We start from the raw sequence: 13,773 nt of genomic DNA on the forward strand, positions 1-13,773 counted from the left end.
GTGAGGTCTGTATCAATAAAAAATCCCCGGCAGCCTCGCTGCCATTCATAGGCTAGGTCACTTAGCAAACAACTGTAAAATGGGCTATTCTAATGGGCCGCATGAGATAAAGAACTCTAGGGAAAACAGCAGCTGTTATAAGGCAACAACGGCTGGCTATTGCCTGATATCGAAGTACCCTTCTGATCTAAACGAAATATTGCATTTTCAGCTTTTCTTGCAGTTATCCGAGTCAGCGCAGTTTTGCCTCCGCCTTATCAATTGCCATATCAACTGCTAATATCAGTCAACCTTGGCAAGTCATCTTCTAAAAGTAAGTCTTCATCCCCCACAATCAGCACAGCGTCCACCAGTATAACTTCAGCCACCAGCACTAGATCTTCAGATTCTACAAATCTATATCAATCTATCAGTGCAAGTTATTCAGCTTCGACGAGGGTATCTCTATCCCTCAGTATTCCGAGCGCTTCAGACTCTAAACTTTTGTCAATATCCCTCCGCGAAAGTGAATCAGCTTCTACAAGTGAGTCTCCATCCTTCAGCATTAGCGTTTCAGAGTCTCCAAGTGTTTCTCCCTCCATCAGTGAGAGCGAATCAGCTTCTACAAGTGTGTCTCCATCCGTCAGCGTTGGCGTTTCAGAGTCTCCAAGTGCTTCTCACTCCATCAGCGAAAGTGAATCAGCTTCTACAGGTGTGTCTCCATCCGTCAGCATCAGCGTTTCAGAGCCTCCAAGTGCTCCTCCCTCCATCAGCGCAAGTGAATTAGCTTCTTCAAGATTTTCTCTATCCCCCAGCTTTAGCGTTTCAGACTATCCAAGTGCTTCTCCCTCCATCAGCGCAAGTGAATTAGCTTCTACAAGTGTTTCTCTATCCCCCAGCATTAGCGTTTCAGAGTCTCCAAGTGTTTCTCCCTCCATCAGTGAGAGTGAATCAGCTTCTATAAGTGTGTCTCCATCCCTCAGCGTTAGCGTTTCAGAGTCTCCAAGTGCTTCTCACTCCATCAGCGAAAATGAATCAGCTTCTACAAGAGTGTCTCAATCCTTCAGCATCAGCGTTTCAGAGTCTCCAAGTGTTTTTTCCTCCATTAGCGCAAGTGAATCAGCTTCTTCAAGTGTTTCTCTTTCCCCCAGCATTAGCGTTTCAGAGTCCTCAAATGTTTCTCCCTCCATCAGCGAAAGTGAATCAGCTTCTACAAGTGTGTCTCCCTCCATCAGTGAGAGTGAATCAGCTTCTATAAGTGTATCTCCATCCCTCAGCGTTAGCGTTTTAGAGTCTCCAAGGGCTTCTCCCTCCATCAGCGAAACTGAATCAGCTTCTACAAGTGTGTCTCCATCGGTCAGCGTTAACGTTTCAGAGTCTCCAAGTGCTTCTCACTCCATCAGCGAAAATGAATCAGCTTCTACTAGAGTGTCTCAATCCTTCAGCATCAGCGTTTCAGAGTCTCCAAGTGTTTTTCCCTCCATTAGCGCAAGTGAATCAGCTTCTTCAAGTGTTTCTCTTTCCCCCAGCATTAGCGTTTCAGAGTCCTCAAATGTTTCTCCCTCCATCAGCGAAAGTGAATCAGCTTCTACAAGTGTGTCTCCCTCCATCAGTGAGAGTGAATCAGCTTCTATAAGTGTATCTCCATCCCTCAGCGTTAGCGTTTTAGAGTCTCCAAGGGCTTCTCCCTCCATCAGCGAAACTGAATCAGCTTCTACAAGTGTGTCTCCATCGGTCAGCGTTAACGTTTCAGAGTCTCCAAGTGCTTCTCTCTCTATCAGCGAAAGTGAATCAGCTTCTAAAAGTGTGTCTCCATCCTTCAGCAAGAGCGTTTCAGAGTCTCCAAGTGTTTCTCTCTCCATCAGCGAAACAGAATCAGCTTTTTCAAGTTTGTCTCCATCCGTCAGCATAAGCGCTTCACGTTCTACAAGTGTATCAATTTTCTTTAGTGTTACTCCTTCAAGGTCCTTTAGGGTTTCTCCCTCCATCAGCGCAAGTGAATCAGCTTCTACAAGTTTGTCTCCATCCTTCAGCATTAGCGCTTCACGTTCTACAAGTGCATCAATATTCTTTAGTGTTAGCACTTCAAGGTCCTTACGTTCTTCTCCCTCCATCAGCGCAAGTCAATCAGCTTCTAAAAGTTTGTCTCCATACTTCAGTGTTAGCACTTCAGGGTCTCAAAGTGCTTGTCCCTCCATCAGCGAAAGTGAATTAGCTTCTACAAGTGTGTCTCCTTCCTTCAGCATCAGCGTTTCAGAGTCTCCGAGTGTTTCTCCCTCCATCATCGCAAGTGAATCAGCTCCTTCAAGTGTGTATCTATCCACCAGCATTAGCGTTTTAAACTCTCCAAGTGCTTCTCCCTCCATCAGCGCAAAAGAATCAGCTTCTACAAGTGTTTCTCTATCCCCCAGCATTAGCGTCTCAGAGTCTTCAAGTGCTTCTTCCTCCATCAGCGAGAGAGAATCAGCTTCTACAAGTGTGTCTCCATCCGTCAGCATTAGCGTTTCAGAGTCTTCAGGTGTTTCTTCCTCCATCAGCGAAGGTGAACCACCTTCTTCAAGTGCGTCTCCATCCCTCAGCATTAGCGTTTCAGAGTCTCCAATTGTTTCTCTCTCCGTCAGCGCAAATGAATCAGCTTCTACAAGTGTGTCTCCATCCCTCGGCATTAGCGTGTCAGAGTCTCCAAGTGTTTTTCCCTTCATCAGCGAGAGTGAATCAGCTTCTACAAGTGTGCCTCCATCCCTCAGCATTAGCGTTTCAGAGTCTTCAAGTGTTTTTCCCTCCATCAGGGAAAGTGAATCAGCTTCTTCAAGTGTCTCTCCATCTGTCAGCATAAGCTCTTTACGTTCTACAAGGGTATCAGTATCCATTAGTGTTAGCACTTCAAGGTCCTCAAGTGCTTCTTCCTTCATCAACGCGAGTGAATTAGCTTCTATAAGTGTGTCTCCATCCCCCAGCATTAGCACTTCGCATTCTAAAAGTGTATTAGTATCCCTCAGAGCAAGTGAATCAGCTTCTTCAATTGTGTCTTCATCCCTCAGCATTAGCGCTTTAGGTTCTCCAAGTGCTTTTCCTTCCATCATCGCAAGTTATTCAGCTACGACAATTGTGTCTCCATCCCTCAGCATCAGCGCTTCATATTTTGCAAGTGTAGCAATATCCCGCAGTGGTATTGAATCAGTTTCGACAATTGTGTCTCCATCCCTCCGCATTAGCACTTCAGGTTCTACAATTGTGTTTCCTTCCCAAAGCATTGGCACGTCAGGTTCTGCAAGTATTTTTTCCTCTCTTAGTGCAGGTTATTCAGCTTCTGCAAGCCTGTCTACACCCCAAAGCTCAAGCAATTCAGCTTCTACAGATGACTCTTCATCCGTCAACGCCAAGGCTTCAACTTCTACACGTGTGTCTCTATCCATCAGCGTTGGCATATCAACTTCTACACGTGTGCCTTCCTCCCTCCAAGCAAGTGATTCAGGTTCTCAATCCCTCAGCATTGGCACTTCAGAATCTGCAGTTGTATCAACATCCCTCAAAGCAAGTGATTCAGCTTCTGCAAGCGTGTCGGCATCCCTAAGCTGGAGCTCTTCAGCTTCTGCGGATGACTCTCCATCCCTCAGCGCCAGCGCTTCAGCTTCTGCAGGAGTGTCTCAATCGACCAGGTTAGACATACCAACTTCAAAACGTGTGCCTTCCTCCCACAGCATAAGCTCTTCAGCTCCGACAAGTTTATCTAAATCCTTAAGTGCAAGCGATTTATCTTCTACAATTGTGTCCACAGCATTTAGCATTGGTGTTTCAGCTACTTCAAGTGTGTCTCTATCAATGAGTATAAACGCTTCCGTTTTAACAAGTGCCTCTTCATCCTCCAGCTTAAGCGCCTTAGCCTCAACGTCTTTAGTCCCCATCAGTAAAGTTGTTAGTCTAAGTGTCTCAGAGCGTAGTTCAAGCACAGTTGCATTCCTGGATTCCTCTACTTCGACTCAAAGTGTCATGAGCATGAACACGTTTTCTGGGCGATCAAGCATAGTTACCACATACATCACTCTTTCAAAAAGCCTGTTTACAAGTCAGTTGGCTTCAGAGAGTGCACATATCTCTTCATTTATAAGCCCATCAAGAAGCTCTTCCATCAGTCGAAGCATGTCTGCATCATCAGGTAAGCTTCCCAGCTACTGCTTTCCATTTCACAGAATCAATTGACTAGAGTTAAAGCCACGTTTTCAACTAGATAACCCTGAAACGGCTCCAAAACAATACACTTTGAGCTGGTGTTTAGAGCATGAAAGGGCCTTTTAGTGGAATCATATATTACATACGCTCGTGCAAACAAATTGGTACATGCGGCTGAAAGTTACAAAAGATGAAAACTGCGAAAACTAATTCGTGGGCGATAATGACAGATTCTTTTTTCAACCTTCTTTAAATAACAGAAATGGGCCATTTTCATTTCACTATAGCTCCTTTTTTAGAGCCCGTCCTTATTGTAAAAATGTGGCTGTAGAGAATTCCGACTGCTTTAGCACTAGAGCACTAATTGAGGACACTAATGAACTGAACTCAAATCAAATCAAATATTGTTTGTTGTGGAGAGGGGAAAACCGGAGTACCCGGAGAAAAACCTCTCGGAGAAGAGAAGAGAACCAACAAACTAAACCCACATTTGTATGAGAATCGAACCCGGGTCACATTGGTGGGAGGCGAGTGCTCTCACCACTACGCCATCCCTTGTCAGATCATAGCTTTCAACCGGCCGGACTCAAATCTTCGCAATCTGTTAATCATCACTCCATGTCTTTCCAGTGTGCGTCTGCTCTTGCATCCCTGTACACCTCCAAGAGTGTATGGTTGTTCTTTTTTCATCTCGCGTGACTAAGGATTTCATGTGTTGAAAAAACTCTACATTTAACACAATAAAACGACGAAAGATAAGAGTGATCCTCGCATTTATCTGGACAATTTATAGGTGCTATGTCACGTTATTTTAGGGTGTTTAGGGGAAATCTTTAGTTAATCACGAGTTTAAAAATCGAAGATGGTAATGTGGGATTCCTTTACTGATAAAATTATTGTTACATCTCTAAAAGGTTGATTCTGAGCAAAAAGGCCTTTATCCACGCGATTAAAAACATGCCATTCGTTTCAATCTTGTCCATTTGTGTCCATCCATGCTTCTTTTTCCTTTAACTGTATTTGTTTCATGTTGTTCAACGGTTTTGAGTGTTTTGTTTTGTCTTGTTTTTTGCAATGTTTCATAATACTTTTAGGGGCATTTTGAGTGTCATGAAATTATGTCATTTTGCGTGACATAGCACCTTTAAGCAATTGTTTCTTATGGACACTTAAAAAACTCAGGGGGCTTCAACGGGATTCAAAGCCATGACCTATGCGATGCTGGTGCAATGCTCTACTAATTGAGCTATGAAGTCGCTATGTTCGGTGAAAGGAATGATGGATAAAATGAATGCATTTATTATATGGACGGAAGCGTTTTACCAAGAACTAAAACACTCGTAGAATCAATTGTATGAGTCGAAATATACCATACTACTCTTTGTTCGTCACCCCAAATTTTGAATAAACTTTGTTCTTGTTTTCTATTGGAACCATTGTAAGTCCCAAGAGAAACTGGAAACAATGCTTAACGCAAAATTTGGGGGAACGAACAAAGAGTATTATGCTATCAAGTGAAGCTATGATCTTCGCAGATATGAGAGCAACTTTTGCATTGCGTAGAGAAGCCTGAAAAATTCAGGACTTCAACGGGGTTTGAACCCGTGACCTCTCGATTCCGGTGCCGGACGCTCTAACCAACTGAGCTATGAAGCCACTGACGTTGGGAGCTGGTCATTTGTGGGTTCTAGCGTCGCACCGGAATCACGAGGTCACGGGTTCAAACCCCGTTGAAGTCCCGAAATTTTCAGGCTTCTCTACGCAATTGCAAAAATTGCTCTCATAACTGTGAAGATCATAGCTTCACTTGATTTCATATCCGCAGTTCACATATGATTCATTTCATATACCATTTCATCATTGAGTATTATGCTATGTTCCGACACTGCTAATACGACCACTACATCCGCGAACCGTGTGGCATATTTTTCGTATGTAGCAAGAGTGGTCATATTGAACATCAACGTCACAATTCCAGGTATTTTTCCCGCCTTTTTTGTTTGTATCAGAAGCCCATGACCTCGAAGCGTTTCACTCTGGTTCAGTGCATTTATTTTATAATATAATATAATATAAATGATCCCTTTGAAACATTCGATTTAGCTTAGATTTTTCATTTCTTGATCTATTTTTCATTTAAAACAGTTTTAAATCGTGACAACATGTATCCACACGGTCCAGAGCAAGGTGATGAAGCACTCGCCATTTCAGGGTATTCGTACCTATATCTCTGCAAGAAGATCGAAACACCTCGCCTGGGGTTTCCGTTCTATGGAGAAAGGCATTATAAATTATATGTAGGTATTGCTTATTATTTAAACTTTAACATGTGTTTTTGTCGGCCGACGTTCAACACTTGCACTGAGGTTGAACTCTCCACTTTAACGGATTCTTGATTGCACTCACGTGATAAGACGGCCATGTTGGTGCCAAAACAATAGAAAAATGTAGTTCAAGTTTTGTATAATAGAAGAGTCAATTTCACAAAAGAATTTTTTCTCTATTGTTCTTTCCACCAACATTGGCACCGTGACGTCACGTGCAATCAAAAAATTCCGACGAAGTTGCTGATAAAAGGTCTAAAAGAGTGGAAGAAATAACAGCGGTTAAGCAAACAACAACGCTATAAAACAATAATGCGGAGTTTAAGGACAAGAAACTACAACGTCTAGGGAAAGGAAAACGCCACTTCAAAATAAAGCTTTGCGACAGTGTAAAAAAAGGCGCCCCGACCCATTTTTCACTTCTAAACCAATATGGAAGATATCGCTGTCGTCACCTATTGTCATTAACGTGCCAACCAGGGGCCAGTTGCTCGAAGCCTGGTCAGTGCTACCCGTTGGTTAAGAGGTATCAAAACGTGCAGGTTTCCATGGCATTTAACCCTGGTTAACGCTAACCATGCATCGAGCAACCCGGGCCAGAGCCTCATTGGCCGTCGAAACAAAGGATCTTTTGTTCCTGTGGTTGGCACATTTGAATAAGAAAAGCAATGTTTGTAAACACATATCTTCCCTATAATATTATTGCTTCCTGGCTTTTCCGTGGCCGTAGCCTTAATCGTCGTCGTTTCTTAGACTCCCTACTACAATTGGTGAAAACAGGAAAAATAATCGTACTTCACTTGCGGCACGCATCTTAGCACTTTTTTTTTTTTTTTTTCTTTTACGGTGCACGAAATAAAATAATCGCGAAGGGCTTGCAAGATGCAAATTTACATTTTGTCGTGACGTTTTCGTCAACGTCGTCACTAACTGAGACCGGATCACGGATCACGGATCCGGAAAATTCTGTGCACGGACAAAAACTTGCACGGTTCTACCTTGCGTTCACACGGGACCGGTGGAACTGGACGAATTTTTGAACGGCTAAGTGTGCAAGTTTGGGACGTGAAAAAGGTAGGTCAACTTTTTGACTGGCACGGTTCCGCTGCGCGTACGGACTCGTGAAAACACCTGAAGCGTGCAAGGTTTTGCATGGTTAGTGTGGTTAAGGCATGGAATCTACTGATGTTTTGGGGTTGCGCTAAGCACAAATGTTTCAAGGTCGCAATTTGTTACTTACATAAAGTTACATTTCCCTCTGTTTAAAATTCTGTCTTTGTTAAAGCTTCCTGCCGCCTCTGGGGAATTTGTTCTTGCAGTTATCATGAGACTTTTCCAAAAACATTTTGGTTATGTTTTCGTACTTGCTCCTCACTGTCTCCCAGTCAACTCCTTCGCCTGCTTTTCCTACTTTGTAGTCTAAAACTACATCCAACAAGGCATTTATTTTATCTGTCCACATAAAGTTTCTGTTTGCCGCCCTGTTTGATTTGCCGCGTACTTGACCTAGCTACAACGTGATTGGCTAAAAGCATTAGCTTAACCAATCATAGCAGAAAGTTAAAAAAACCACTCAAATGCTGCGACTGGTGTCAAAATTTGCACGGATTCTTAACAATTATTCCATGAGCGGGCGTTGGATATGAGATGGTAAATAGCCAACGAGGCGCGTAGCGCCGAGTTGGCTATAACCACTCTCATATCCAACAAGCGCGAATGGAATAATTGTTTTATTAAATTCCTTAAACTCCAAAAGTTTAGAAGTACGAAATACGAGCGAAAAAAGCGAGAAAATCCTAGCGAAATCGAAAAAAGCTGATGAAGATGCGATGTTGTGTAATACATCGTGGTCAGACAGACGCAGGCTCATCACAAAAACATTTCTTACCTTTTCGCGTATCTCTAAGCTTCGAAAGTGATCCAAACTTTCCACAAAAACGTTTTTCTTTTGCTTTATACCGAAAGAAATTTGCTTTCTGGCGTAAACGTTTTTAGTGTAGCAACGCTAAGCGCAATCATTTGCCATATAAGGTCAAACTAAAGTATATGAGCTGATAATCGAGATTGAGTGAACCAATCAGAGCACGAGAATTGCATTATCCGAGGTTCAGGATTTAATAAATGTAAATACCAATTCGATCTATAACAGAATTTGCACTGTTCCATGCAAACAGGCAGTCCAGGTACAAACTTCGTCCGTGCAAAAATTTGTCCGGCCCCCCGTAAACGTAGCCTGAAAGATGAGTACATTACAGCGCTTTTATTTTCACGGAAAGTTGAACTTTTTTTATGAGATTATCCCAGACAAGGCAAACGATATGGGACATGGGCATGTACAGGAACGGATGAATACTGATTTCTTTCAAGAAAATTAAGGAAAACATAGTATAGCGCAAGAAGTTAAGCACAAACTAATTAAGTCATTTGTGACTGGACAAGTAAAAAATACCTTAGCTTTAATTTTGCACCTTCGTCACCTTTCTGACTCTTCCAAGTTTCAGTAAAAATCAAAAGACCAAAATAAAGTTATTGCCAGTATAAACCAGCCAGACACTCACCTAAATCAATCGGAAGTCTAAACAAATACCAGTAGTTTGCCACAATGGGAAGTAAATGTGAGACTAACTATCCACCGTCGCTGATTGGCCAAGAAGGACAAGCACTGGATGTTCGAAGGAGTTCGAAAGATCAATCACCAAACCTGGGTATAAGGAAGTAACTGAAGGCAATCTTTGGCAATCAATGGTTGTTGTAAAAGCCTTGATTGTAACCATTTTGCTACTTGTCGGGCATACCTCGTCTTTTTGTTTGTAAAATGGCAATAATCATGATTGTATAGCGATATTTCTTGTTTACAAACATTGACGTCACAATTCTCTTGATATTGAAATTTGCCAACTACGGAACAAAAGAAGTTATTGTTTCAACAGCCAATTAGCTTCTGGTTGGGATATTGATAACAATGGGTGACGTAACGAGAAGCATCTCTATTAGTAAATTACTTCTTGTCTCAGTTGTCAGGAGTCGTCAGTTGTAAATGTTGCCATTGACCAACATCATCACTGGATTAGCTCCCTAATTGACAAACACGACACAGGAGCGGGTGATTCAGCTCACACAAGTTTAATTTGTTGCTTTATAGATCTGTCCAGATGGAAAAATCCAACTGAATTTTGAATGGCGCTGGTGGTGGCCTCAGAAATTTGGTGCTCATCGATGGTTTGACAACACTGCAATAATGGCTCCATTTTGGGCTATTATAGATGATTTCGCCTTTCGGAACGACTACTCACACGTCTATTACCAAGTTTACCAGCGAACGCTCCAGAGCACAATTGCAGACGCAGAAGATGAAATCCTGACGCTGGCCTCTGAACATGTGCAACTTTATGACAGAAGTGGAGGGTTTTCACAATTTCAAGCCAATTGGGTCCTTGTTGTGACATGGGAGAATCTCTGCCCTTATCCGTCTGGAAACTCTTGCACTAGGGTAAGAGATTTTCATGACTGTTACCATGTGGGCTAAAAGAATTATGCAAATACATCCTGCACTAATAGTCCTAAACAATAACCCCGGCTTATAACAGTTTCGTAGGATAACTCGCAAATAACCAGTACACCAAACGACAGTGCCATTTGATTTATGTCTGCGAAGAAAATGCTATGGCATGCGACATTGGGGTAGGGGGAGCGGGGTAGCGTAAATATGTGTTTCTGTTGGTGGGAAGTACTTGGTGAAGATATTAGTTGTACACCGGCTAATCCTGCATGGCTTTGTCTTTTGAACATCAAAATCAAAGCAATTTAACTCAATGATAAACATGTCTGTAAAAATTACTTTTAGAAAACACGACCTTTGTAACTTTATTACTATGCCCTATATCACTCTCCAGCCACAACCAAAATAGGCAAAGCTAAGGTTCTAAAGTTTGTAACGAATACCTTTCTTGAGAGAAACACAGTTCGATTCTCTTCGATTCCTTTTGTTCAACAACAGAATTACCTGGACGGACTTGACTAAGCAAGTTTTTGTTCTAACTATTTTCCAAGTTTATGTGTTAAGTTTGGCTCAAGAAACATTCGGCGTTAAATCAGAATTCATTGTTATTGGTCCTGCAGCCGAAATTCTCGACTATAGATAAAGTCCAAATAAAAGCTGAACCATGCAGATACCATACTTTATGTGCTGAATTAATCAAGTTCTCAGGTTTGGAAGACGTGGTTTTACAGTCAAACGCGCCTTACTGTCGCCACTCAACAAACTTTCACATTTGACGATTGCGTGTAAATACGTCAACTCAACAACTCATGCAACGGTGTTCAACTTACAACGGTACGGACTTTTCAAGGAGGCGTGACTGTCAATGAAATTCGCACACCCTTATTGGAAGATAATTTGTAAAAACTGTTGTTAGGTGGCCGCGGTAAGGCACGTCGCACTGTCATAATGTATTCAACCCAATTCTCTTTCTCCCTACGGGTTTTTGAGCATGAGGTACGACCAATATCAAATTATACTAAATATTTCACATACTTACCTCTTTTTAACTCCTTTCTATCATCGACAGAGCAACACCTTTCAAGCTGTCATTATCACAAATCAAATAAATACATTTGTAATGTACAACTATCCTGAAGGTGGAATACAGTGGGTCGTTCCGTATGACCAGTGTGAATGGAAGTAAGTCTCTCTTTGTACCGAATTTATGTCTGAAAGGTTGAATCCCTGTGGGTATAAAACGGTGACAACCCTGCTTTGGTATAAATCCCGTCCTGTTCAGGGGACACCTCCTTTAAATGAAAATGAGCTTTGTTTTCAGAAAAATCCATCCTTTGTCAAAACGTTGAATGAGGATCTCCCCAAATAATAAAAGAAACCAAGTTACATAAGTGACAGCTGCCATCAGGTCTACAATTGGGTCAGTATCGCTCCTCTCGTCGTTTCTGCTGGAATTTCAGTCAATGCTTTGACTATTGCTACGTCATGGCTTCCTTTGCATGCACAAAAACAAAGATGGCGGCTTTCAATGTTCAAGGCTTATGGAGCCCAAATGAGTAGTCAAGTAAATAACTTTCGATTGTGATAAACTTTTTTTAGGCCATACTTTACCTTTAAACGTTTTTTAGAAGCTTTTTGTTTTAAAGTCGACCCTAGGAAAAATCATCATTTCATTAATTGTCCCTTCAGTGTGTACAGTCCTCGTTGGAATATGGTTTTGAGGTCACGGCACTCATCTCTCAAAAACACGAACTAATAAAAGAAAGAAAAGAAAATATTGTAAAGTCTTTAAACAGTGCTAAAAACCTAAAATTTTTGCATTGGCTACTTTTCCTTTTAGGGATGACGACACTTGCAGTTATTGGTCTGACTGGTATGGTAAACCTACGGCTGGTTGGAATGCGGGTGATTATGAACGCCATTACTTCAACATGGAGGGGTAATTTCGTTTGCAACTTTTTCTTCCTGTAGTCGGTTTCACATCAGCTAGCTTTTCGTATGATAACGGTAATTGTTCTTGTCTACCAAAACGAGAAGGCCAAAACTTTAATTGCTAGAACGCGGAATATCTTCAATTATAGGGTTTCTTCACTGAGAAGACAAATGCTCTTCTTTCTCGCTTACCCCGTCGCAGGACTTCTTTCGATAATGACACTGACTGTCAATGTCACTGAGGAGGTAAGGTATCCAGGGATCAGAAACTTAGTGAAAATTGATTCAGACCGAGACCGTGCGCTTACTTGCAACTTACCTCCACCTTCAATTCGCGTTATCCATCCAAAATTTCCGAGAAGTCAAGTCAATGAAGTTTATCAAGAGACCAGCCGAACAAAAACTTTGGCAATCAACGAAACCTAAATTTTGTGTTTAAACAAAACCAGCAATCAGTCTCCTTTCAATGTTTCGGTGATATCAATATTCCAGAAAGAGCTCCACAATTTTTTTCTTTTGCGAAATAAGCAGTATCTGCTCCTTAGTAAGAAGCTGCTTTAGTTAGAAGCTGTGGTTTTGTGAAGCATCCGTTCGCTCTCGACGTTGTTCTTTTCTTTTATTGATCTACTTTGATTTATTTCCCATTTGCTTACTAATGTTTTCTTTGTTTTGCTTCTCCGTTTTCTTTTTTTTTTTTTTTTTTTTGCTTGGTGTCTGTGTGTATCTAAAAAGGTCTGGTACTTTGCTTGGTATGTTGGCACTTGACGAAAAAAAAGGAAACACTGATGTGATGGGAAGACATTTCTGGAGAGTCGAGAACGTCGATCCTGGATTCCAAAAGTGCAGGACTTGGGCTAACGAGCAACACGAAATGAACATATATTACTACACCTTTCTAATACAAATTGACAGGAACTTCGCGTGCCCATGTACGCTATTTCAGGCACTGTTAGATGCGAGGTTTTTTTGGAATTGGTGGGAAAATCCTTGGCCCGATTGGTGCTTCAAATCAAGACAATCAAGATGGGCATTTAGATTCGTGCCAGGAAAAGGTTACGTTTATATCTTGCTGAAACAATTGTGTTGCTACTCTATTGACTGGGATGTCAACTTTGGTTCGCTAAAGGTTGGAGAGCCAGACGGAGGTCACGTTTCAGCAGAATTCTATCGTTATTCTTGGTGGTGGTATTTCCCGTGGTCTGGCACGGTAGTGACAGACCAGGAAGCCTACAAATCTTGCTGTGTTGACACACCTTATCTTTGTAGTAATGTCTTCTACCGTTATCGTCCGTCTCACGACTGCAGTGGTTACTTCTTTCTTCCAAGACGTAAGTGCTGCAAAGGAAAAGTAGACTGACTGACTGGCTAGCTGGCTGGTTAGCTAGCTGTTGAATGATGTGCTGATTGATAGCTTTTATTATCTAGGTTTGTTTTGTTGTGATCCTCATTTCAAGACTTTGGATGGTGGGAATTACACATTCAATGGTCTTGGCGAGTATGTAATGGTCGATGGGCAAGATGGCAAATTCCAGCTTCAGGCCAGAACAGGACTTGCCCAGGGAAACTCCACGACTGCTACCATTTTCATTGCGGGCGCGGCAAAAGAAGAAAACACAAGCACTGTTGAAGTCAGGGTAAAGCCAGGAGGTAACAGTCAGGGCCTACCTTTATCGGGAGCACTTTGAATCGTCAAGGGTGCTCGAGTTTTGTAATTTCTTTTTCACCAAGGCTCATAGGTCTCACTTCCCGCCTTCTTCATTTACGAGATCATCTTACAAGGGCAACCAACGAGCAAATTAAGCCAAAAGCCTTTGATGGACATTTCTAGGCTCCTTGTAATATATAGACTGTCTAATGGGATTTTTTCAT

At 41.9% G+C, this 13,773-nt stretch overlaps 1 protein-coding gene and 1 non-coding gene across 2 annotated transcripts in view; one reads left to right on the plus strand and one right to left on the minus strand.

The window, feature by feature from the left end:
* The window catches only part of LOC137985953 (mucin-4-like), a 52,077-nt gene that overhangs the window by 11,660 nt on the left and 26,644 nt on the right, over positions 1-13,773 (plus strand). The window contains exons 2-8 of the mRNA XM_068833410.1: positions 212-4,135; positions 6,295-6,446; positions 9,616-9,963; positions 11,042-11,154; positions 11,813-11,911; positions 12,637-13,232; positions 13,330-13,551. Coding sequence (XP_068689511.1) covers positions 212-4,135; positions 6,295-6,446; positions 9,616-9,963; positions 11,042-11,154; positions 11,813-11,911; positions 12,637-13,232; positions 13,330-13,551 — 5,454 coding nt within the window. The remainder of the gene's footprint in view (positions 1-211; positions 4,136-6,294; positions 6,447-9,615; positions 9,964-11,041; positions 11,155-11,812; positions 11,912-12,636; positions 13,233-13,329; positions 13,552-13,773) is intronic.
* Positions 5,731-5,805, minus strand: Trnar-ccg (transfer RNA arginine (anticodon CCG)). Its single transcript has one exon. It is a non-coding gene; the product is annotated as a tRNA-Arg (tRNA).

The sequence above is a fragment of the Montipora foliosa genome, unplaced genomic scaffold (genome assembly GCF_036669935.1).
Source record: "Montipora foliosa isolate CH-2021 unplaced genomic scaffold, ASM3666993v2 scaffold_12, whole genome shotgun sequence".
Taxonomy (NCBI): Eukaryota; Metazoa; Cnidaria; class Anthozoa; order Scleractinia; family Acroporidae; genus Montipora; species Montipora foliosa.